The following is a 26,630-nucleotide window of genomic DNA, read 5'->3' on the forward strand; positions in this document are numbered from 1 at the left end:
GGGGGCTGTGTATCTGGAGTGTGGGTTTGGGGGGCTGTGTATAGAGTGTGGGTTTGGGGGGGCTGTGTATAGAGTGTGAGTTTGGGGGCTGTGTATCTCGAGTGTGGCATTGGGGAGCTGGGTATAGAGTATGAGTTTGGAGGCTGTGTATAGAGTGTAGATTTGGGGGCTGTGTATCTGGAGTGTGAGTTTAGGGGGCTGTGTATCTGGAGTGTGTGTTTGGGGGGCTGTGAACAGAGTGTGGGTTTGGGGGGGCTGTGTATAGAGTGTGAGTTTGGGGGCTGTGTATCTGGAGTGTGAGTTTGGAGGCTGTGTATAGAGTGTAGATTTGGGGGCTGTGTATCTGGAGTGTGAGTTTAGGGGGCTGTGTATAGAGTGTGGGTTTGAGGGGCTGTGTATAGAGTGTGGGTTTGAGGGGCTGTGTATAGAGTGTGGGTTTGGGGGGCTGTGTATCTCGAGTGTGGCATTGGGGAGCTGGGTATAGAGTGTGAGTTTGGAGGCTGTGTATAGAGTGTAGATTTGGGGGCTGTGTATCTGGAGTGTGAGTTTAGGGGGCTGTGTATCTGGAGTGTGTGTTTGGGGGGCTGTGAACAGAGTGTGGGTTTGGGGGGGCTGTGTATAGAGTGTGAGTTTGGGGGCTGTGTATCTGGAGTGTGAGTTTGGAGGCTGTGTATAGAGTGTAGATTTGGGGGCTGTGTATCTGGAGTGTGAGTTTAGGGGGCTGTGTATCTGGAGTGTGGGTTTGGGGGGCTGTGTATAGAGTGTGGGTTTGGGGGGGCTGTGTATAGAGTGTGAGTTTGGGGGCTGTGTATCTCGAGTGTGGCATTGGGGAGCTGGGTATAGAGTATGAGTTTGGAGGCTGTGTATAGAGTGTAGATTTGGGGGCTGTGTATCTGGAGTGTGAGTTTAGGGGGCTGTGTATCTGGAGTGTGTGTTTGGGGGGCTGTGTATAGAGTGTGGGTTTGGGGGGGCTGTGTATAGAGTGTGAGTTTGGGGGCTGTGTATCTGGAGTGTGAGTTTGGAGGCTGTGTATAGAGTGTAGATTTGGGGGCTGTGTATCTGGAGTGTGAGTTTAGGGGGCTGTGTATAGAGTGTGGGTTTGAGGGGCTGTGTATAGAGTGTGGGTTTGAGGGGCTGTGTATAGAGTGTGGGTTTGGGGGGCTGTGTATCTCGAGTGTGGCATTGGGGAGCTGGGTATAGAGTGTGAGTTTGGAGGCTGTGTATAGAGTGTAGATTTGGGGGCTGTGTATCTGGAGTGTGAGTTTAGGGGGCTGTGTATCTGGAGTGTGGGTTTGGGGGGCTGTGTATAGAGTGTGGGTTTGGGGGGGCTGTGTATAGAGTGTGAGTTTGGGGGCTGTGTATCTCGAGTGTGGCATTGGGGAGCTGGGTATAGAGTATGAGTTTGGAGGCTGTGTATAGAGTGTAGATTTGGGGGCTGTGTATCTGGAGTGTGAGTTTAGGGGGCTGTGTATCTGGAGTGTGTGTTTGGGGGGCTGTGAACAGAGTGTGGGTTTGGGGGGGCTGTGTATAGAGTGTGAGTTTGGGGGCTGTGTATCTGGAGTGTGAGTTTGGAGGCTGTGTATAGAGTGTAGATTTGGGGGCTGTGTATCTGGAGTGTGAGTTTAGGGGGCTGTGTATAGAGTGTGGGTTTGAGGGGCTGTGTATAGAGTGTGGGTTTGAGGGGCTGTGTATAGAGTGTGGGTTTGGGGGGCTGTGTATCTCGAGTGTGGCATTGGGGAGCTGGGTATAGAGTGTGAGTTTGGAGGCTGTGTATAGAGTGTAGATTTGGGGGCTGTGTATCTGGAGTGTGAGTTTAGGGGGCTGTGTATCTGGAGTGTGTGTTTGGGGGGCTGTGAACAGAGTGTGGGTTTGGGGGGGCTGTGTATAGAGTGTGAGTTTGGGGGCTGTGTATCTGGAGTGTGAGTTTGGAGGCTGTGTATAGAGTGTAGATTTGGGGGCTGTGTATCTGGAGTGTGAGTTTAGGGGGCTGTGTATCTGGAGTGTGTGTTTGGGGGGCTGTGTATAGAGTGTGGGTTTGGGGGGGCTGTGTATAGAGTGTGAGTTTGGGGGCTGGGTATCTCGAGTGTGGCATTGGGGAGCTGGATATAGAGTGTGAGTTTGGAGGCTGTGTATAGAGTGTAGATTTGGGGGCTGTGTATCTGGAGTGTGAGTTTAGGGGGCTGTGTATCTGGAGTGTGGGTTTGGGGGGCTGTGTATAGAGTGTGGGTTTGGGGGGGCTGTGTATAGAGTGTGAGTTTGGGGGCTGTGTATCTGGAGTGTGGGTTAGGGGGGCTGTGTATTGACTGTGGGTTTGGGGAGCTGTGTATTGAGTGTGGGTTTGGGGGTCGTGTATCTGGAGTGTGGGTTTGGGGGGCTGTGTATTGAGTGTGGGTTTGGGGGTCGTGTATCTGGAGTGTGGGTTTGAGGGGCTGTGTATAGAGTGTGGGTTTGGGGGCTGTGTATCTGGAGTGTGGGTTTGGGGGGGCCGTGTATAGAGTGTGGGTTTAGGGGCTGTGTATAGAGTGTGGGTTTAGGGGCTGTGTATAGAGTGTGGGTTTGGGGGTCGTGTATCTGGAGTGTGGGTTTGGGGGGCTGTGTATAGAGTGTGGGTTTAGGGGCTGTGTATAGAGTGTGGGTTTGGGGGGCTGTGTATCTCGAGTGTGGCATTGTGGAGCTGGGTATAGAGTGTGAGTTTGGAGGCTGTGTATAGAGTGTAGATTTGGGAGCTGTGTATCTGGAGTGTGAGTTTAGGGGGCTGTGTATCTGGAGTGTGGGTTTGGGGGGCTGTGTATAGAGTGTGGGTTTGGGGGGGCTGTGTATAGAGTGTGAGTTTGGGGGCTGTGTATCTGGAGTGTGGGTTAGGGGGGCTGTGTATAGAGTGTGGGTTTGGGGGGGCTGTGTATAGAGTGTGAGTTTGGGGGCTGTGTATCTGGAGTGTGGGTTAGGGGGGCTGTGTATTGAGTGTGGGTTTGGGGAGCTGTGTATTGAGTGTGGGTTTGGGGGGCTGTGTATTGAGTGTGGGTTTGGGGGTCGTGTATCTGGAGTGTGGGTTTGGGGGGCTGTGTATAAAGTGTGGGTTTGGGGCTGTGTATCTGGAGTAGTTTGACTTTGCCACAGGGAAGGTAATGGTTAGAAATATAATGAATGAAAAGTGTGGGTAATAATACAAAGTAGAAAATCACCCCAACATTTCTAACTTGGTACTTTTGCCGATGTCTCGGTGGGTAAATGTGACCAAAATTGTGGACCTCTCCAGTTTCACAAAATGTTCATCCCTGTCTGTACTGAGTTAACTGATATCATCCAGTGGGGTGGTTAGGATTGGGTCTTGGTATCTCCGAGGTAAGGCGAAGGATAAAAGTCAGCCGGGGATCCCATTGCTGGTCACTATCCAGTGAGCCTCGCTGGAAAATGCAAGCATTGAGCTCAGCCGAGACACCACTGGGCTTGTCAGAGCTCAGTGACACTCAAAGCAATGGGCTGCATCTCAAATGTACAATGGATTGAATCAGAAGACTGCCTCCACCCTTGCAGTCGTACCCCGGAAACAAGCACTGGAACGGAGGCAGTGGTTGATTCAGTGGCTTGGAACTAGTCTCCTGTCATCCAGTACGTTCCCAAGTAAGAAAGAAGATAGGATTGCATTTATATAGCACCTTTCACAATCACCGGATGTCTCAAATCGCTTTACAGCCAATGAAGTACTTTTGGAGTGTAGTCACTGTTGTAATGTGGGAAACGCGGCAGCCAAATTGTGCACAGCAAGCTCCCACACACAGCGATGTGATAATGACCAGATAATCTGTTTTTGTTATGTTGATTGAGGGATAAATATTGGGATAACTCCTATGCACCTCTTTGAAATAGTGTCATGGTATCTTTTACATCCAGAGAGAGCAGACAGGACCTCGGTTTAACATCTCATCCGAAAGACAGCACCTCTGACAGTGCAGCGCTCCCTCAGCACTGCACTGGGAGTGTCAGCCTAGATTTATGTGCTCAAGTCCCTGGAGTGGGCCTTGAACCCACAACCTTCTGACTCCGAGGCGAGGGTGCTGCCCACTGAGCCACGGCTGACACAAGGGAGGGAGAGAATAGGGAAGGATACAGAAAAGCTCTCATCGTCTGAAGCGAGTTGGTTGGGCGCAGGATAATGCAGTCGGTGGAACTCACAAACCAACACACTCCCCTCCCCACAGGTGCCCTCACCAAGATGCCAGCAGTCCGCACCTTCGCACTGTATGCTGCGATGGCTGTCTTCTTCGATTTTCTGCTCCAGATGTCGGCATTCGTGGCCCTGATGTCCCTGGACGCACGCAGAGAGGAGGTACGATGTATAATGCTCCCGGCACGCTGTTCCATAGAACCCTTTGGCCTGACCTCGGGACGTGATCTTTGGCTTATTCCCCTCGGAGCTATCACACAATCAAATAGTCGCGCTTTCTGGTTTCAGCACTTGCACAGGTTATGAGCCGAGACCTTTTCCTCTACAACTAGACATTGATGGCTCACAATAAGCCAAAATATTGTAGCATCTACAGTCCTGGGTCAAATCATCTCTGGAAGTGGAGTTATAAAATCAAAGAATGATAGAAATTTAAGGCACGGAAGGAGGCCATTTCGGCCCATCGTGTCCGCGCCGACCGACAAAGAGCTACCCAGCCTAATCCCACTTTCCAGCTCTTGGTCCGTAGCCCTGTGGGTTACCGCACTTCAGGTGCATATCCAAGTATTTTTTAAATGTGGTGAGGGTTTCTGCCTCTTCCACCCTTTCAGGCCGTGAGTTCCAGACCCCCACCACCCTCTGGGTGAAAAAATGTCCCCTCAAATCCCCTCCAAACCTCCCCCCAATTACTTTAAATCTATGTCCCCTGGTTGTTGACCCTTCTGCCAAGGGAAACAGGTCCTTCCTATCCACTCTATCTCGGCCCCTCATAATTTTATACAACTCAATAAAGTTTCCCCTCAGCCTCCTCTGTTCCAAAGAAAACAAAAAAAGTTGTGAAAAAGAAGTTCTATTTCAACGTTAAAATAGTGCAGCGATTCAGAACATGTCACTTTGATTAAGTCAATGAGCCAAAAATCGTGATCTCTGCGGGCACGATCGATGTGCACCCATACCCATAGAGGCCCCACAAGCGCCAGCTAATTTTTAATATGCGAAATTTCTTTCTTATTTAGTTAACATGTGCGTGTGTTTTTGGGGGTGGCCCCGTTCACAGAAGCGGTGATCTCCACACAAACGGAACTCGCCATTACTGTGATTGGGGACACACCGTTTTACATTGGTCGGTCCGGCCCCCCTTGATCCCAGGATGCACACAAGCTCCTGGAATATGCGGGCCCTTACGCTGGGCTGCGACCGGAGGCTTCGGAGCGCAAGTCTGCGTTCCTCTGGGACCACCGGGTACTTCCGTAAAAAAAAATTACGGTCAGAGGTGTCCGCCCGCAGGAAATGTCCCAGCACAATTTCTGGGCCAATGTATCACGATGTTAATGGGGTTGGGGGTGGGGGGTGGGGGGGGGAATTCCGGTCGGACACTTCCTTCATATGCACGCCTCTGACCCAATAAAATCTATGAAAGTACCTGGTGGTCTCGGAGGAATGTAGAGATCCCGGTCGGAGGGCTAGATTTGCTGTGCAGTTCACGGGCAGGTACGTACGCGCTGGAGTCACGAGGGCCTGGGGCCACCAATCACCATGCAGTATTCCCATTGATAATAATGAGAGCTCTGTTTGCACGGACTCCCATTATTATCAATGAGAAAACCCCCTAAAACACTGAAGCACCGCATAATAACTAAATAAAAAGCCTCACATATTTAAAATTAATTGAAATTAAATGTAATTAAATGTTTTAGAAAAAATATATATTTTTTGGAATTTTTTTTGAACGTGTTTTAACAATAAACTTATCTTAATGTACAGGGTTTTTAACTATAAAAATGAGTACTTAAATTTAATTTAAAACTCTTACGCTGGTAAAAGTAAGCTAAGGGCCTGCTTTTACCAGGCGTAAGAGTTTGAAGGAGATACGCTGGGCATGAGTTGGGCAAAATGTCCCGATCTCTCCCGCGAGGATGTCCCTCTCCCGGGGATGCGGAGGATTCTGTCGAGAGAATTCTTGTGCATCGCGCCCCGAGAACCAGCGTTTGCGAGGCCCCGGTGGGTCCGTGAGCGCTCCGTACGGACCCCGCCAGGCCGGAACTCTCGGCCCAATATATACGTGATCAGTTAATGTAAAAAGTGAAAAAAATTCATTCCTTTATATTAAAACCGCGCTGTAAACGTAACCCGCAGGGGACTGATTTCACTCTCTTGCAGGCGGCCAAATTCGACATCTGTTGTTGCATTCACTCGAAAGGTAGAAAGAAGAAAAAAAGTGAGGGGCTGCTGCTGCCCTTTATGAGAGAGTATTACGCCCCGTTCCTGCTTCACTCTGTTACGAGGATTATTGTGGTAAGGAAGATAAATCCAGCCTTTTTAAACCGAGCGCTTGTTGAATGGCGGAGCAGGCTCGAGGGGCTAGATGGCCCACTCCTGTTCCTAATTCTTATGTTCTTAACTTTTCAACGGATAGCATTGAAAAGTTATGTCAAACTTGTACCGAGCCCGGGTTAGACCACACTTGGAGCACTGTGCACAGTTTCTGGTCTCCAAGTTACAAACTGGATACAGGGGCACTGCAAAAGGTGCAAAGATTGACAGCGGTGATACCGGAACTGAGGGGTGAAAGGTTGAACAGGCTGGGACTCTCTCCTCTTGAAAAGAGAAAGGTGAGAGGTGACCTGAACTTTAAACTTATGAAGGAGTCTGATTGGCTAGACGTAGACATGATGTTTCCATTTGTAGGGAGACCAAAAATAGGGGTCATGAATATATGATGGTACAGTGGCGTAGTGGTTATGTTACTGGACTAGTAATCCAGAGGACTAATGATCCGGAGACATGAGTTCTAAATCCCACCACGACAGCTGGGGAATTTAAATTCAATTAAATCAATCTAGAATTTTTAAAAAGCGAGTATCTGTAATGGTGACCATGACATTACCGGATTGCCGTAAGAAACCCATCTGGTTCGCGAATGTCACCGGGAAGAAATTCTACCATCCTTACCTTATATGTGACTCCAGACCCACAGCACTGTGGTTGACTCTTAACTGCCCACTGAAATGGCCCAGCGAGACACTCAGTTGTGTTCAAGAAGGCAGCTCTTCTCTGGATCGACTAGGCTTATATTCAGAAGAATAAGAGGGGATCTCATAGAAACATATAAAATTCTGACGGGACGGGACAGGTTAAATGCAGGAAGAATGTTCCCAATGTTAGGGAAGTCCAGAACCAGGGGTCACAGTCTAAGGATAAGGGGTAAGCCATTTAGGACCGAGATGAGGAGAAACTTCTTCACCCAAAGAGTGGTGAACCTGTGGAATTCTCTACCGCAGTGAGCTGTTGAGGCCAGTTCGTTAGATATATTCAAAAGGGAGTTAGATGTGGCCCTTACGGCTAAAGGGATCAGGGGGTATGGAGAGAAAGCAGGAATGGGGTACTGAAGTTGCATGATCAGCCATGATCTTATTGAATGGTGGTGCAGGCTCGAAGGGCCGAATGGCCGACTTCTGCCCCTATTTTCTATGTTTCTATGTTTCTCGAGGGCGATTAGGGATGGGCAATAAACGCTGGCCTCACCGGCGATCCCGGAACGAATAAAAAAACCGGAATGGCCGGCAACTCTACCGCTGCTTTCTGTAGAATTAAAAAGAGGAACGATCGGCCGATTGTAGCACTTCTCTCCAGGAGGAATACCAGCCTCCACTTTGCTGGACCTCTTCTTCGGTGAATTCTGTCCCTGCAAAGACTCGACATCATCAAATGCTTTTGCCGGGATTTGCAGCGCATTTTTTCCCCTTTATGGCCCTGGGTTTTTTTGCTGTTTTTTCCCCCTCTCCCGGGAGATCACATGGCGGTGGGGGTGTGGGGGCAGGGCGAGGCGGAGGGGAGGGGACCTACTGGGATGTTGGGCGGAAGGAAGTGTTTAGTCGGGAGGCCCGAGGATGGTGAGTGTTGGGCAGCTAGAGCAGCTGGTCTTAACCGCACGCCCAATCTCGTATGTTGGTATGAGTCTGTTCCATATATCCACTTCTCTGTGGGAGAAATAAAAGGTCCCTCTCATATCCGGTCTCACTTGTCGCTTGTCCATTTGAAATCTGCGTCCTCTAGTTCTACGCTGATACCTCAGTGTATTTGACTTCCCGTTTTTTTCCCCTCTAGATTATCCTGTTTCTCTTCATGTTGTGTTCCGGAATATTCTTGATGTTACACGTTCAAGTGGGCCTCGATCAAGAGCTTGCGTTGCCAACGGTCAGTATTCATCCATCGTGGTCAAACCTTTCAGCCAACCAGCCATCCTTCCTCACACACCATCTGTGGCCGGCTTGGCTCTAGTCCCTGGGTTAGAGGTTATGGGTCTGGGTTCCACAGCAGGACTTAATGCAGCGCTTCCTCACTATTGCACTGGAGTACCCTAGATTGTCAGCTGTCCTGTCCTTTACATTTGGCAGAAAAAAAATCAAAGAGCGAGTTATTATTTAAATGGTGAAAGATTGTAAAGTGCTGCAGTACAGCGGGACCTGGGGGTACTTGTGCATGAAACACAAAAGGTTAGTATGCAGGTACAGCAAGTGATCAGGAAGGCCAATGGAATATTGGCCTTTATTGCAAAGGGGATGGAGTATAAAAGCAGGGAAGTCTTGCTCCAGCTATACAGGGTATTGGTGAGGCCACACCTGGAATACTGCGTGCAGTTTTGGTTTCCATATTTACGAAAGGATACACTTGCTTTGGAGGCAGTTCAGAGAAGGTTCACTCGGTTGATTCCGATTATGAGGGGGTTGTCTTATGAGGAAAGGGTGAGTAGGTTGGGCCTCTACTCATTGCAATTCGGAAGAATGAGGGATGATCTTATTGAAACGTATAAGATTATGAGGGGGCTTGACGAGGTGGATGCAAAGAGGATGTTTCCACTGATGGGGGAGACTAGAACTAGGGGGCATGATCTCAGAATAAGGGGCCGCCCATTTAAAACTGAGATGAGGAGAAATTTCTTCTCTGAGGGCTGTAAATCTGTGGAATTCGCTGCCTCAGAGAGCTGTTGAAGCCGGGACATTGAATAAATTTAAGACAGAAATAGACAGTTTCTTAAACGATAAGGGGATAAGGGGTTATGGGGAGTGGGCGGGGAAGTGGAGCTGAGTCCATGATCAGATCAGCCATGATTGTATTGAATGGTGGAGCAGGCTCGAGGGGCCACATGGCCAACTCCTGCTCCTATTTCTTATGTTCTTGTGTTCTTATGTACTCAACCAATGCCCCAACTGCCTGGTCAGGTGGACAGTGAAGATCTTAAACCACTATTCCAATAGGAGCAAGGAGTTGTCCTGTAGGACTGACCAACATTCTTAGAATATAAGAAATAGGAGCAGGAGTAAGCCATACGGCCCCTCGAGACTGCTCCGTCATTTAATATGATCATGGCCGATCTGATCATGGACTCAGGTCGCTCCCCATAACCCCTTATCCACTTATCGGTTAAGAAACTGTCTATCTCTGTCTAAAATTTATTCAATGACCCAGCTTCCACAGCTCTCTGAGGCAGCGAATTCCACAGATTTACAACCCTCTGAGAGAAGAAATTTCTCCTCATCTCAGTTTTAAATGGGCGGCCCCTTATTCTAAGATTATGCCCCCTAGTTCTAGTCTCTCCTATCAGTGGAAACATCCTCTCTGCATTCATCTTGTCAAGCCCCCTCATAATCTTATACGTTTTGATAAGATCACCTCTCATTCTTCCGAATTCCAATGAGTAGAGGCCCAATCTCCCCAACCTTTCCTCATAAGTCAACCCCCTCATCCCCGGAATCAACCTAGTGAACCTTCTCTGAACTGCCTCCAAAGCAAGTATATCCTTTCGTAAATATGGAAACCAAAACTGCACGCAGTATTCCAGGTGTGGCCTCACCAATACCCTGTATAACTGTAGCAAGACTTCCCTGCTTTTATACTCCATCCCCTTTGCAATAAAGGCCAACATTCCATTGGCCTTCCTGATCACTTGCTGTACCTGCATACTATCCTTTTGTGTTTCATGCACCAGGACCCCTAAATAACAGATAACAGGTAAGTTGATCATTGACCTCATTGCTGTTTTCTTCCACCTCTGGCATATTACCCACTGCGTCATTACTTTCCCTTCACTGTTGTTGAACCATTTCTACAAACTTTTGTTACCTTCAGGATGAAACTTCTTCAACATCCTCCTGTGCTCCACCATATACAAACTCTGCTGTCCCTCAGCCTTGACGCCCGAGTTGCATTGGCCTATAATTCCTGTCGTCATACACTTCCATTGGTCTACTGTCCCTTAGCACTGCCTCGCGCTATCTCTGCAACCGGCTCCAGCCTTGCGTCCCTGGGCCTGTTCTTTGGTCCTCCAACTCTCGCCCCTTGTCATGTCCCTTCTCTCTGGTCCACCATCAGTGACCAACCCTTCAGCCATCACAGCCTTACTCTTTGGGGCTGATTTTCGTCACGGCCTCCACACGCCCGAGTGCTGCCCGAGTGCTGCCGAGGTACCGGATGGTACTTTTGGCGGGATATTCATGGCCGAGGTCCCTCGAAGGTCGGACGACGTACGCCGCCAATCTGGATGGCAGCGGGCGGGAGCTCTCATTCTCAGCGGCAGAGGCACTTGCCGCCCAAGGGCTGCCGAGGATGCAGTCAGGCCCACGGAGGGTCGAAGACCTGAAAATAAAAATCACCAATTAAAAAATACAAAAACTCTCGGAAGACCTCCAGGGGACTCCATCCAGGTAAGTCGCTGTTGAAATTTTTTTTTAAAATGTTCACTTACCTTTTTTTCACGTTCTTCAGACCCACCGTCGGGGACAGACCAGCCTCCAGCCAGCGGTCCTTGCCACGTTCTGCCGCCGACTCCCGCCCGCAGGAATCTGGGAGCTCGGCAGGGGGGGAGCCCAGTTGCAGCACTCGGCCGTCCGCTGACGTTGATGGGCGGTTCCTGGCGGCTCTCCCCTCCCCCTCCCGCTCCAGCCCGCCTCCAAAGTGGCACCTGGCGGATCTTGCAGAGGATTGTCGGCGGGCGGTGGGCTGATGAATTTCGGCCCCCTTGATACTCTCTCCCAAACACCCCTGCCTTTCAAAGCATCCTTAGAACTTACCTTTCCATCCCTGTGGGATCTAGCATGCTACTCCAGGGCAATACAGAGGAAGCTCTGATTTAAGTCCTGACGTGGAACCCAAATCCAAACCCATAACCTCTGACCTAGAGACTAGAGTGTTGCCACCGAGCCAAACTGGCCACAGGGGGTGCATGAGAAAGAGGACTTCATTGGCTGTAAAGCACTTTGAGACATCCGGTGGTCGTGAAAGGTGCTATATAAATCCAAGTCTTTCTTGCGCTTTCCATGTCAGGTCATCTCGCTTTAGTCTTCTGCTACATTTGTTTTCTGTGAAGATCATCGGTACCTTTTCTACATTAAAGGCTCCTGAGATAAACTCTATTGTTATGGGACATGATGTGCACAAAATGGCTGCTCCATTGCCAAAAATCACAGTCACTCACTGCCCTTCAAAGTAATTTATGGGATGCAAATTGCGCCAAGATTTTTCCACAAAATGTTGGAACAGGCTGCATAAATGCAAATCTTTCCTTCAGTCTTTCCTCACTACTTCACACAAAGTAAGTGTCTTCTCTCACTGCTGGTTGCCTCCTCAGTCACGCATCACCAAACTAGGGGAGGCTAGTTAACACGGAGGAGGACATGGATAAACTAACAGAACAGGCATATCATTGGCAAATGAATTTCAATATAGATAAGTGTGAGGTATTATATTTTGGTGAGAAAAATAAGGTCACATATTACTTGGAAAATATGCATCTAAATGGGGTAGAGGAACAAAGGGACCTTGGAGTACAAATATACACATCGCTAAAAGTTGCGATAGGTTAGTAAGGCCATAAGAAGCAAACCAAGAACTAGGGTTTATTTCTAGAGGGATAGAATTGAAAAGTAGGGAAGTTATGCTAAACCTGTATCGAACCTTGGTTAGACCACACCTGGAGCACTGCGTACAGTTCTGGTCGCCATATTATAAAAAGGAGAAAGAGGCACTGGAGAGGGTGCAGAGAAGATTTTCAAGGATGATACCAGAAATGCGAGGATGTACATATCAGGAAAGGATGAACAGGCTGGGTCTCTTTTCTCTTGAAAAAAGAAAGGCTGAGGGGTGATCTAATAGAGGTCTTTAAAATGATGAAAGGTTTTGATAGAGTGGATACAGAGAGAATGTTTCCACTTGTGGGGAAGAGCATAACTAGAGGCCATCAATATAACCCTGGGGCCTGATAGTCTGCATCCCAGAGTACTTAAGGAAGTAGCCCTAGAAATAGTGGATGCATTGGTGATCATTTTCCAACAGTCTATCGACTCTGGATCAGTTCCTATGGATTGGAAGGTAGCTAATGTAACACCACTTTTTAAGAAAGGAGGGAGAGAGAAAACGGGTAATTATAGACCGGTTAGCCTGACATTAGTAGTGGGGAAAATGTTGGAATCAATTATTAAAGATGAATTAGCAGCACATTTGGAAAGCAGGGACGGGATCGGTCCAAGTCAGCATGGATTTATGAAAGGGAAATCCTGCTTGACAAATCTTCTAGAATTTTTTGAGGATGTAACTGGTAGAGTGGACAAGGGAGAACCAGTGGATGTGATGTATTTGGACTTTCAAAAGGCTTTTGACAAGGTCCCACACAAGAGATTGGTGTGCAAAATCAAAGCACATGGTATTGGAGGTAATGTACTGATGTGGATAGAGAACTGGTTGGCAGACATGAAGCAGAGAGTCGGGATAAACGGGTCCTTTTCAGAATGGCAGGCAATGACTAGTGGAGTGCCACAGGGCTCAGTGCTGGGACCCCAGCTATTTACAATATACATTAATGATTTGGACGAGGGAATTGAGTATAATATTTCCAAATTTGCAGATGACACTAAGCTGGTTGGCGGTGTGAGCTGTGAGGAGGACGGTAAAAGGCTGCAGGGTGACTTGGACATGTTAGGTCAGTGGGCAAACGCATGGCAGATGCAGTATATTGTGGATAAATGTGAGGTTATCCACTTTGGTGGCAAAAACACAAAGGTAGAATACTATCTGAATGGTGGCAGATTAAGAAAAGGGGAGTTGCAATGAGACCTGAAAGTTGGCATGCAGATACATCAGGCGGTGAAGAAGGCAAATGGCATGTTGGCCTTCATAGCGAGGGGATTTGAGTATAGGGGCAGGGAGGTCTTACTGCAGTTGTACAGGGCCTTAGTGAGGCCTCACCTGGAATATTGTGTTCAGTTTTAGTCTCCTAATCTGAGGAAGGACATTCTTGCTATTAAGGGAGTGCAGCGAAGATTCACCAGACTGATTCCCGGGATGGCAAGACTGACATATGAGGAGAGACTAGATCGACTAGGCTTATATTCAGTGGAATTTAGAAGAATAAGAGGGGATCTCATAGAAACCTATAAAATTCTGACGGGACTGGACATGTTAGATGCAGGAAGAATGTTCCCGATGTTGGGGAAGTCCAGAGCCAAGGGACATAGTCTTAGGATAAGGGGTAAGCCAGTTAGGACTGAGATGAGGAGAAACTTCTTCAGAGAGTTGTTAACCTGTGGAATTCTCTACGCAGAGACTTGTTGATGCCAGTTCATTGGATATATTCAAGAGGGAGTTAGATATGGCCCTTATGGCTAAAGGGATCAAGGGGTATGGAGAGAAAGCAGGAAAGGGGTACTGAGGGAATGATCAGCCATGATCTTATTGAATGGTGGTGCAGGCTCGAAGGGCCGAATGGCCTACTCCTGCACCTACTTTCTATGTTTCTATGATAGTCACCAAGAAATCCAATAGGGAATTCAGAAGAAACTTCTTTACCCAGAGAGTGGTGAGAATGTGGAACTTGCTGCCACAGGGAGGGGTTGAGGCGAATAGTATCGATGCATTTAAGGGGAGGCTAGACAAACATATGAGGGAGAAGGGAATAGAGGGTTATGCTGATAGATTTAGATGAGGAAAGACGGGAGGAGGCTCGAGTGGGGTATAAACACCGGCATGGACTGGTTGGGCCGAATGGCCTGTTTCTGTGCCGTAAGTTCTATGTAATCCTCCTCAGCCTTAGTCCTCCCCTCTGCTAAACATGAATCGTAGAACCATAGAACAGTACAGCACAGAAAGAGGCCATTCGGCCCATCGAGTCTGCGCCGGCTTTATTGAAGAGCGACCAGTTAGTCCCACTCCCCCGCACTTTCCCCATAACCCTACAATTGTTACTCCTTCAAGTATTTATCCAAATGCCTTTTGAAAGTTACTATTGACTCTGCCTCCACTGCCCTATCAGGCAGTGCATTCCAAATCCTAACCACTCCTTGTGTAACTTTATTGTTTATCATATCACCTTTGGCTCTTTACCCAATCACCTTAAATCTGTGCCCTCTGGTTATCGACCCTTCAGCCATTGGAAACCGTTTCTCTCTATCTACTCTATCTAAACCCTTCATAATTTTAAACACCTCGATCAAATCTCCGCTCGGCCTTCTCTGCTCCAAGGAGAACAACCCCAGCTTTTCTAGTCTGTCCACGGAACTGTAATCCCTCATCCCTGGAACCATTCCAGTAAAGCACCAGCCTTGCGCTGTTTCGTATCAAGCTTTTAACAGTTGAAGTTTTTGGGAGCGAGTTTGAAAGTGTGAGGCTGTGATGGTTGAAGGCTCTGTCACTGACGGCCGCAATCGCCTAAAAAGACAAATGGCAGGGCTGTGGAAAATTGGGCTGCCGGCCTCATTCGTCTACTTCCGAGCTCGCCTGTCGGCGGAGGTAGTTAGGAGGGTCCGGGGAGGGGGCAGGGGGGGAGTGGTGGGGTGGGAGAGGAGATGAGCGGTTTCCAGCAACGGCCCCTGTATTTAAGGTGGAGCCATAATAAAATTTAGGGCCTGAAATTGATGAACTCACCGCCCACTGCCGCCGAGAGACGCCGAAATTCCTCGTGGAGGTCCGCCCAGTGCCACTTTCGGGGTGGGATGGAGCGAGCGGGAGGGAAGAGTCGCCGGGAACCGCCCGCTGACATCAGCGGACGGCCGAGTGGAGTAAGTACACTCCCGCCCGCCGAGCTCCTACATTCCTGCGGGCGGGAGTCGGCGGGACTTGGTGGCAGAACGGGGGTGGACCTCTGGCTGGAGGCCGGTCTGTCCCCGACAGTGACTCTGAAGATCCTGAAAAAAAGGTAAGTAAGCATTTTTTTTTGTTTCCACAGCGACTTACCTCAATGGGGTCCCCTGAAGGTCTTTCCATGGTTTCTTTCTTCCTGATGATTTTTATTTGCAGCTCTTCGACCCTCCGTGAGCCCGACTCCATCCTGGGCGGCACTTGGGCGGCGAGCGCCTCTGCCGGCGAGATTGGGAGCTCCCGCCCGCTGCCGCCCAGATTGGCGGGGTAAGTCCCTCATTTGCCACCCGGCGACCTTCGATGGACCTTCTTCACGAATATGCTGCCCAAAGAACCGTCAGGAACCTCGGCGGCCATTGACGGTCCTTTGAGCAGGCGGGGGCCTTCACCAATTTTGGGCCCTGAACACTTAACCTTTCCAGTGGTCATACACGGTGCATTCAGAGGTCCTAACGCCTGTTTCAGGCGTGTGTTCTGGACACCTATAGAGGCCTTTACCAAAATGGCAGGCAGTGAACTTCCACCGACCACCATATTGGACCTTTAGGCGCCCATTTTACACCTGATCCAATTCCTACTCAGTCGCACATAGACAAAAGATTCCTGCTTATCCACAATACATTTTAAAACGCATCGTGTATGCTGTGGCCTCGTTGTCTGATATAAATGTCCCTTTTGGTTATGTCTCATCAGGACTCGTATATGTTGGGTTACTTTGCTGCCCTCAACAAGTATTTCAAAGTGGGTGTTCCTGTGTACTTTGTCACGACAGCTGGGTACAATTTCTCCACCTTGGACGGGATGAATGGGGTCTGCTCCAGCGCGGGATGTGACAATAACTCCATGACGCAGAAGATCCAGTACGCCACAGATTTCCCGCAAATGTGAGTCTCATCCATCCAACGAGAATGCTTCCCCTTCACACACCAAAATCTCAAACTGTATGCTCACCGCGGAGTGGCGTATTGGCTACCAGTAGAGACAATGATCAGAACCAGCTCACGGCACCAAAAAACAGCATCTTCACATCTGTAACATCATGGCTGCTTTTAAGGGGCAATCGCTCAGTGGGCAGCGCTCTCTCTCCCTTCAGAGTCAGAAGGTTGTGGGTTCAAGTCCCACTCCAGGGACTTGAGCACAAAAATCTAGGCTGATGCTCCAGTGCAGTGCTGAGGGAGTGCCGCACTGTCGGAGGTGCCGTCTTTCAGATGAGACGTTAAACCGAGGCCCCGTCTACTCTCTCAGGTGGACATAAAAGATCCCACGGCACTATTTCGAAGAAGAGCAGGGGAGTTATCCCCGGTGTCCTGGGGCAATATTTATCCCTCAATCAACATAACAAAAACAGATTATCTGCTCATTATCACATTGCTGTTTGTGGGATCTTGCTGTGCGCAAATTGGCTGCTACGTTTCCCACATTACAACAGTGACTACACTCCAAAAGTACTTCATTGGCTATAAAGCGCTTTGTGATGTGAAAGACACTATATAAATGCAAGTCTTTGTTTCTGGATAAGGAATAGAAGGATACACTGATAGTGTTGGATGAAGTGTTAGTGTTATATTTCACAACCTTTGGATGTCTCAAGGCACTTTACAGCCAATGAAGTACTTTTGGAGTGTAGTCACTGTTGTAATGTGGGAAAATCAGCAGCCAATTTGTGCACAGCAAGCTCCCACACACAGCAATGTGATAATGACCAGATAATCTGTTTTTGTTATGTTGATTGAGGGATAAATATTGGCCCCAGGACACCGGGGATAACTCCCCTGCTCTTCTTCAAAATAGTGCCGTGGGATCTTGTACGTCCAGCTGAGAGAGCAGACAGGGCCTCGGTATCACGTGTCTTCCGAAAGACAGGTGAGTGGGAGGAGGGGCAGAGAACAGTTGGGCCAAATGGCCTGTTTGTGTGCTGCACGTTCCACTGCATCGTACCTATTTAGCATGTACATGACATCCTGTGGTCTCGGAGTGTATGATACTGGGGTGCCTCCTGTATGGCTCAGAGACATGGACCATGTACAGCAGACACCTCAAGTCGCTGGAGAAATACCACCAACGATGTCTCTGCAAGATCCTGCAAATCCCCTGGGAGGACAGACGCACCAACGTTAGCATCCTCGACCAGGCCAACATCCCCAGCATCGAAGCACTGACCACACTCGACCAGCTCCGTTGGGCGGGCCACATTGCTCACATGCCCGACACGAGACTCCCAAAGTAAGCGCTCTACTAGGAACTCCTACACGGCAAGCGAGCCCCAGGTGGGCAGAGGGAACGTTACAAGGACACCCTCAAAGCCTCCCTGATAAAGTGCAACATCCCCACTGACACCTGGGAGTCCCTGGCCAAAGACCAGTCCGCCCTAAGTGGAGGAAGTGCATCCGGGAGGGCGCTGAGCACCTCGAGTCTCATCGCCGAGAGCATGCAGAAACCAAGCACAGGCAACGGAAGGCGCGTGCGGCAAACCTGTCCCACCCACCCTTTCCTTCAACCACTGTCTGTCCCACCTGCGACAGAGACTGTAATTCCCGTAGTGGACTGTACAGCCACCTGAGAACTCACTTTTAGAGTGGAAGCAAGTCTTCCTCGATTTCGAGGGACTGCCTATGATGATGATGATTGGGATGTAGGGTACTGTACACTGGTCACAGCTATTACAGGTTTTGGGTAGTTACTGCCATCCTTCCCATAGTCGTCAGGTGTCCAGAGCTCTGGCAAGGCCTCATCTGGAGCACTGCGTTCAGTTTTGTGCACCGCACCTTGGAAAGGATATATTGGCGGGGTTACTGTATTGTCCTGTCCCCTCAGTACAGATTCACACGAGGCAGGTAGTGAAGTCAAGGTCACTCTGGACCTGCACCTTTATTTCACAGCTCTGCAATGCTGCACTTGCCTGAGACCTGTCCTTATATACCTGTCTCTTGCAAGTGCACCCCTGGTGGTAAGGTATACTGGTGGTTACAGGTCATATCTTATTACAGTCATGTATAGCATGTTAGGATACAGTTATATATAATAATGTAAGATACATGACATCACCCTCCCCCGAGGTCTTATTGTCTTTATAGGTTCAGTCTCTCAGGTGGTCTACGCTCTCGCGTGGAGCGTCTGAGTTGTGGTTCAGTTGTTTGCCTTGGTGTCTGTTTTTCTTTGGGTGTGGTTGCTGGTATCTGTTTCGATTGGTGTGATTGTTGTTGACTCGCCTGGGCTGTCTGTTGGGATTGCCCTTTCCTCAGGTTGTTCCCTCTGTCTGACCACCAGGTGTGGTGTGAGTTCCACATTGTAGTCTGCCTCTGGTTCCGCAGTGCTGTTGGTAAATCTGCTTTTGACTTGGTCTACATGCCTCCGGCAGGTTTTGCCATTGTCCATTTGTACTACTAGTAGCCTGTTTCCTTCTTTGCTCGTTACTGTCCCTGCAAGCCATTTGGGACCCCTGCCATAGTTTAGTACAAACACTTTGTCCCCTATCTCATTCGATCTCCCCCTCGAATTTCTGTCATGGTACTCAGTCAGCTTACGGCGCTTTGCCTCAACGATTTTGTGCATGTCTGGGAGGATTAATGAGAGCCTTGTTTTTAAAGTCCTTTTCATCAACAGTTGCGCGGGGGGATCCCAGTCAGTGAGTGCGTTCGAGATCTGTATGCCAGCAGCAGTCGCGACAGGCGACCCTGCAGCATGGGACCTTGGATTTTAAGCATGCCTTGTTTAATGATTTGCACTGCTCTCTCCGCCTGGCCGTTGGAGGCCGGCTTGAACGGTGCCATCTTGACGTGATTTATGCTGTGGTCAATTATAAAGTCTTGGAATTCTGCGCTGGTGAAGCACGGACCATTGTTACTGACTAATATGTCAGGGATTCTGTGCGTTGCAAACATGGTTGAGATGCTCTCCACAGTGGTGGAGGTTGTACTCGAGTTTAAAATGGTGCATTCGATCCACTTTGAAAATGCATCTACAACTACGAGGAACATTTTGCCCATGAATGGGCCCGCATAGTCTATGTGTACCCGCGACCACGGTTTGGTAGGCCAGGGGCTCAGTGGAGCCTCCCTGGGGGCATTGCTGAGTTGGGCACAAATGGTGCACCTTCGGACACAGAGCTCCAAGTCCGCGTCAATGCCAGGCCACCAGACGTGGGATCTGGCTATGGCCTTCATGAGAACGATCCCCGGGTACTCGCGGTGGAGCTCCCGGACAAATGCCTCTCTGCCTCGCAGAGGCATGACTACTCGGCTGCCCCACATCAGGCAGTCTGCTTGTAGTGATAGCTCATGCATGCGCCTGTGAAAGGGTTTTAATTCCTCAGGGCAGGCATCGCGAGCTTCTGCCCAGTCACTGGTTAGGACACATCTTTTTACTAAGGATAACGTGGGGTCGCTGGCCGTCCAGGCTCTGATTTGGCGAGCCGTCATGGGCGAACCTGTGGACTCAAAGGCATTGATTGCCATGACTATCTCACAGTCCTGTTCGTCAGACCCTTCCGTGGTCGTAAGGAGTAGCCTGCTGAGCGCGTCAGCACAGTTGTCTGTGCTTGGTCTGTGCCTTATGGTATAGTCGTAGGACGCCAGCATGAGTGCCCACCATTGAATTCGCACCGAGGCGTTAGCGTTTATTGCCTTGCTCTCGGATAGGAGGGACGTGAGGGGTTTGTGGTCGGTTTCTAACGCGAACTTGGCCCCGAAAAGGTATTGGTGCATCTTTTTGACACCGTACACGCACGCGAGCGCCTCCTTCTCCACCATTCCGTTCCCGTGCTCCGCCCACGAAAGTGACCTGGAGGCATAAGCTATGAGTTGTAATTTGCCCGCACTATTGACATGTTGCAAAACGCACCCGACCCCATACGCTGACGCATCGCATGTGAGAACTAGCTTTTTACCTGGGTCAAAGAAAGTCAAAACACTGTTGGAACACAGAAGGTTGCGTGCCTTATTGAAGGCACGTTTCTGGGCATCCCCCCAAAACCGATCGCACCCCTTCCTGAGTAGCACGTGGAGAGGCTCCAGCAGCGTGCTTAAGTTCTGCATAAAGTTCCCAAAGTAATTGAGTAGCCCGAGAAAGGCGCGCAGTTCTGAGACATTCCGGGGCCTGGGTGCCAGGCGAATTGCTTCTGTTTTGGACTCTGTTGGGCAGATTCCATCAGCGGTAATCCTTCTGCCCAAAAATTCAACCTCGGCTGCGAGAAACAGGCACTTGAATTTCTTGACTCGTAGGCCTACCCGATCCAACCGCTTTAGTACTTCCTCCAAATTACAGAGATGGGAGTCGGTGTTCCTGCCCATGATAAGTATGGCGTCTTGAAATACAACTGTCCCCTGGATGGACTTGAGCAGACTCTCCATGTTGCGCTGGAATATGGCAGCTGCCGACCTGATGCCAAATGGGCATCGATTGTACATGAAAAGGCCTCGATGTGTGTTGATGGTGGTGAGTAGCTTGGATTCCTCGGTCAATTCTTGCGTCATATACGCAGATGTGAGGTCTAATTTTGAGAAAAGTTTACCTCCAGCCAATGTGGCAAATAAGTCCTCCGCTCTGGGCAGCAGGTACTGGTCCTGTAGGGAGACTCTGTTTATGGGAGATTTGTAGTCCCCACAGATTCATACGGATCCATCAGGCTTCATGACTGGGATGATGGGACTTACCCAGTCGCTAAATTCCACAGGTGATATAATGCCTTCCCGCAGAAGCCTGTCTAGTTTGTGTTCAATCTTTTCCCTCATCACATAGGGTACAGCTCTGGCCTTGTGATGGACCGGTCTAGCATCCTGTGTGATGTAGATTTTGACTTTGGCCCCTTTGAAAGTGCCCACACCTGGCTGAAAGAGATGTTCAAATCGCTTTATAACTGTTGAGCAGGAGGTCCGTTCCTCTAATGACATGGCATGGACATCATCCCATTTCCAGTTTAGTTTTGCCAGCCAGCTTCTCCCCAGCAGTGCTGGGGGGTCTCCGGGGACAATCCACAGAGAAAGTCGGTTCACTGTCCCTTTGTGTGTGACAGAGAGCATGGCGCTGCCGAGGACTGGTACGATTTCTTTGGTATAGGTCCTTAGTTTGGTGTCGACCCTTGTGAGTTTTGGTCTGTCTCTTTTATGCAGCCACAGTTGTTCAAATTGTTGAGCGCCCATGAGAGATTGACTCGCTCCTGTATCCAGCTCCATGTTGACAGATATCCCGTTGAGTAGGACCCTCATCATTATAGGAGGCGTCCTGTCGTAGGAGCAGCGGCCATTGATCGTGTTGACCCGCTGTACCTCGGTGTCCCGGGTACTGTCCCCACCATCTTCTGGTCCGCTTTCCGCCCCATCCGATTCGTATACCAGCCGAGCTGCCGTTTTTTTGCACATGCGGGCCAAATGCCCTGTATATTCACAGTTCCTGCAAACAGCCTGCTGAAATCGACATCCCCTTGACGAGTGCCCAACCCCACACCTCCAGCACAGACTGCTTGCAAAGAATAGCTGCGTCTGGCTGATCTCTCTTGAGCTTCTCTCAGTTTGTAGTTGATTGCTCGCATTGTGGGCTGATGAGGTGTGAACGGCCGTTCCTGTGGCCCTTGATGGCTCTGTTGCCACTGCTTGCTGTTCTGCCGGTTTTGTCTGTGTGTGGGGGTAGCAGCTTGTTTAGCGCTGTGAACTTCTTGTTCCGATATTTCGATGGTTGTCGTACCTGCATTGTAAATCAACCTCGTTTCTTCTTCCCCTACCAAGAATGTCTGTGCAACCAGTGCTGCTGCCTCTAAGGTCAGGTTCTTGGTCTCTATGAGCTTTCGGAATATGCCTGCATGGCCTATTCCTTCAATTTAAAGGTCTCTCAGCATTTCTCTCCTCAGTATATCAGAGAACTAACATAAACTAGCCAACCTCCGAAGTTCCGCCACGAAGTCGGGTATGCTCTGGCCCACACAGCGTCTGTAGTTGTAGAACCTGTGTCTGGCCATGTGTAGGCTGCTCGCTGGCTTCAGGTGGTCTCTTACCAGTGTGCTCAATTCTTCAAACGACTTGCTTGCTGGTTTCTCGGGTGCCAATAGATCCTTCATTAAAGCGTATGTTTTCGAGCCACAGCTGGTCAAGAGATGGGCTCTTCTCTTGTCTGCCTTATCGTCGCCTAACCAGTCTTTGGTTACAAAGCTTTGCTGGAGCCTTTCTATAAAGTCCTCCCAATTGTCTCCCGCATTGTACTTTTCATCTGATCCGTTGTTCGCCATTCTGTGGATTCTGTAATCCCGTAACTCGTCGCCACTGTAAAGTCCTGTCCCCTCAGTACAGATTCACACGAGGCACATAGTGAAGTCAAGGTCACTCTGGACCTGCACCTTTATTACACAGCTCTGGAATGCTGCACTTGCCTGAGACCTGTCCTTATATACCTGTCTCTTGCAAGTGCACCCCTGGTGGTAAGGTATGCTGATGGTTACAGGTCATATCTTATTACAGTCATGTATAGCATGTTAGGATAGTTATATATAATAATGTAAGATACATGACAGTTACAGCGCAGGCTCACCAGAGCTAAACCCGTTAAATTATGTTGCTGTGTTTAATTATGAGGACAGGTTGCATAGGTTTGTAGTCCCTTGAGTAAAGAAGATTGAGAAGGTGATCTGATTGAGATTGTTTAAAATGATGAAGGGATTCGACAGGGTAAACACAGAGAGACTATTTCCATAATCTGAAAATTAAAGCCAGGCTGTTCAGGAATGAAATCACTCTTTTTCACATAAAGGGTAGTGGACATCTGGGACTCTCTCCACACACAAGGCTGGGGATCAATTGGAGCTTTCAAGACTGAAGTCGCTCGATTTTTATTGGGTAAGGTTATTGAAGGATATGGACCAAAGGCGGCTAGATGGAGTAAGGTGCAGATCAGGAATGCTGTCATAGAATGACCTACTCCTAGAAGGTTGTCCCAAAGCATTATAACTAATACTATTAAAGTGTCGTCGCTGTAAGAAATGGAGCAGCCAATTCACACACAGCAAGCTCCCACCATCAGCAATGTGATAATGACCAGATAATCTGTTTTAGTGATGTTGCTCGAGGGATAAATCTTCATCATAGGCAGTCCCTCGAGTCGAGGATGACTTGCTTCCACGCCAAAAAGGGATGAGTCACAGGTGTTTCAATGAAGGACCTAATATTCCAGATCCCGAACTACATCCTGAAGGGTGGAAGATGCCTGTGCGTGGATTTTTTTAACGTTGCACACCAGCCACCACACGGGCTCGACAGAGCGAGGTCTTGGTCCAGTGGCAAGGGTTAACCAGGTCGACTGGAGACCTGCTCTGCTGCACGGACCCAGTGCGCACACATATCGCAGTGTGGGCTGGGCCCGTGCTGTCCCTGGGCCCTCGCCTCTTCTGGGCCCCAAACTCACGGGCCCAGATCACGTCCCTCTACGATCTCTCGCCGCTCCTGCTGTACCTGCCCACGCTCCAATCACCGACCTGGATCTTGGTGACGTCACTCTTCGCTACTGTTGCTCTCCTGCTCCAGCACATGCTGCTCCCTGGAGCACGCTGCTTCTTTCCCTGGCCTGCTCCGATGAGGGATAAATATTGGCCCCAGGACACTGGGGAATAACTCACCTGCTCTTCTTCGAAATAGCGGCATGTGATTTTTTACGTCCACCTGAGAGGGCAGATGGGGCCTCGGTTTAATGTCTCAACCACAAGATGGCATTTTCGACAGTGCCGCGCTCCCTCAGCACTGCATAGAATCATAGAAATTTACAGCACAGAAGGAGGCCATTTCATCCCATCGTGTCTGCACTGGCCGACAAAGAGCTACCCAGCCTAATCCCACTTTCCAGCTCTCGGTCCGTAGCCCTGTAGGTTACGGCACTTCAAGTACTTTTTAAATGTGGTGAGGGTTTCTGCCTCTACCACCCTTTCAGGCCGTGAGTTCCAGACCCCCACCACCCTCTGGGTGAAGACATTTCCCCTCAAATCCCCTCTAAACCTCCTACCAATTACTTTAAATCCGTGCCTAGATTATTGTGCTCAAGTATCTGGTCATTATCACATTGCTGTTTGTGGATTGCCACATTTTCTACCATCATCATCATCATCATCATAGGCAGTCCCTCGGAATCGAGGGAGACTTGTTTCCACTCTAAAAATGTGTCCTTCGGTGACTGAACAGCCCAATACGAGAGCCACAATCCCTGTCACAGGTGGGACAGACAGTGGTTGAGGGAAGGGTGGGTGGGACTGGTTTGCCGCACGCTCCTTCCGCTGCCTGCGCTTGGTTTCTGTATGCTCTCGGCGACGAGACTCGAGGTGTTCAGTGCCCTCCCGGATGCAGTTCCTCCACTTAGGGCGGTCTTTGGCCAGGGAGTCCCAGGTATCAGTGGGGATGTTGCACTTTATCAGGGAGGCTTTGAGGGTGTCCTTGTAACGTTTCCTCTGTCCACCTTTGGCTCGTTTGCCGTGAAGGAGTTCAGAGTAAAGCGCTTGCTTTGGGAGTCTCGTGTCTGGGGGCATGCGAACAATGTGGCCCGCCCAGCGGAGCTGATTGAGTGTGGTCAGTGCTTCAATGCTGGAGATGTTGGCCTGGTTGAGGACGCTAACGTTGGTGCGTCTGTCCTCCTAGGGGATTTGCAGGATCTTGCAGTTTTTTACATCACAACAATGACCATGCTTCAAACGCATTAGCTGCAATGTTTTGGGACGTCCGGTGGTTGTGAAAGATGCAACTATTTCTGGAGTGGGGTCTTGAACCCCCAACTTTCTGACTCAGAGGTGAGAGTGCTACCCACTGAGCCAGTGAGCTCCTGTCCCTAATGCTCCTACTTTCTGGTGTTCCTTTCCCTGGATACTTAGGGCTCCTAGGGATGGGCAGTAACTGCAGACTTGCCAGCATCATTCACATCCTGAGAACAAGTGAATCATTAATGTGTGGGTTGGGAATCTTCAGCCAGTGAGCTCCCACAGTGGGGAAAATATGAGGGAAGACAGACTGTGCTTCCAAAGGTCAACTACTATATGCAGCATGGAGATTGTATTAATTTATTGTTTGTGTTAATATATATTGGCCCCAACTTCCAATAGTTTGGTAACATGCAAACCAACGACCTACAACCTTCAAACTCACATCACATGTAGGTGAAAGGGAGACCAGATCGAGGTGTTCTATGTTGTGAAGGGTTTGGATGAGGTAAGTTGGGGAACAACTAGTTCCTCTGGTTGGTGACTAGAGGGCATAACTTTAAAGTCATCATCGAAAGTGTTATATATGTAAACCTGTAAATACCTTGTTTAACCACCAGAGGGCTCACCCCCTGGAGTCCCAAGGGATCCCACAATCCCTTGGGAGCACCTGTACATAAGGAGGCCTCACAGGCTGGAGAGGCGCTCTGGAGACCTGTCACAAAGGACTACGGTCATACATTACTTTGAGCCTACAGTATCTGGTCAGATTCTCTATTCAAGACATAACATAAAGAATGGATGACCTTTTGTTGGATGGAGCAGATATAACGGTAAGTACTGCCGGGAATAGAATACGGCCAGGGTGATCTCCTGGACTAGTGTCGATCGCCTGGACAGGTCGGAGAGGAATTTTCCCAGATTTTCTCTCCCTAAATTGGCCTGGGTTTTTATCTGGATTTTGCTTCTCCCAGGAGATCACATGGCTCCGGTTGGGGTGGAGTGTAGAATGTTTCAGTGTAAGGGGTGTCGCAGTTGTGTGAGGCGGACTGGTTGGGGTGGATGCTCTTTACCTTTCCGCCATTGTTTATAGGTTTATATGTAACCTTCAGGGCTGCTGACCGAGGGCCGTGCGGCTCTTTGTCGGCCGGCGCGGACACGATGGGCCGGAATGGCCTCCTTCTGCGCTGTAAATTTCTATGTTTCTAAAGTATCGATTTTCTTATGGATGCAGAGTATATTCGTACCAGGAACCGAGGTGGAAGAAGAAAAGAAGAATCTATAATAGCTTTCAAAAGAGAAGCAGATAAATATTTGCGGAAAAGATGGGGATAAATGGCAGAGGAATAGGACGAAGTAGACAGCTCCTTCAAAGAGCCAATAAAAAAAAAGACTTACATTTATATAGTGCCTTTCACGACCACTGGATGTCTCAAAGCGCTTTACAGCCAATGAAGTACTTTTGGAGTGTAGTCACTGTTGTAATGTTTGTTACGTTGTTATGTTATGCAAGGACAGTGGGATCAAAGAGCTCTTTCTGTGCTGTAAAATTGTCTGGTTATGTTTGTACGCAAGACCCTGCCCTGAGCACCAGATGCAGCAACGTGATTGCCTCAGTGGGTGGCGCTCTCGTCTCTGAGTCAGAAGGTTGTGGGTTCAAGTCCCACTCCAGGGACTTGA

The 26,630-nt window shown here is 49.3% G+C and overlaps 1 protein-coding gene across 1 annotated transcript in view; it reads left to right on the forward strand.

Moving 5' to 3' along the window:
• The window catches only part of npc1l1 (NPC1-like 1), a 74,808-nt gene that overhangs the window by 31,466 nt on the left and 16,712 nt on the right, over positions 1-26,630 (forward strand). Inside the window, exons 8-11 of the mRNA XM_070865336.1 lie at positions 4,200-4,327; positions 6,326-6,460; positions 8,273-8,362; positions 15,986-16,176. Coding sequence (XP_070721437.1) covers positions 4,200-4,327; positions 6,326-6,460; positions 8,273-8,362; positions 15,986-16,176 — 544 coding nt within the window. The remainder of the gene's footprint in view (positions 1-4,199; positions 4,328-6,325; positions 6,461-8,272; positions 8,363-15,985; positions 16,177-26,630) is intronic.

This window comes from Pristiophorus japonicus, chromosome 22 (assembly GCF_044704955.1).
Source record: "Pristiophorus japonicus isolate sPriJap1 chromosome 22, sPriJap1.hap1, whole genome shotgun sequence".
In the NCBI taxonomy this organism is placed as follows: domain Eukaryota; kingdom Metazoa; phylum Chordata; class Chondrichthyes; family Pristiophoridae; genus Pristiophorus; species Pristiophorus japonicus.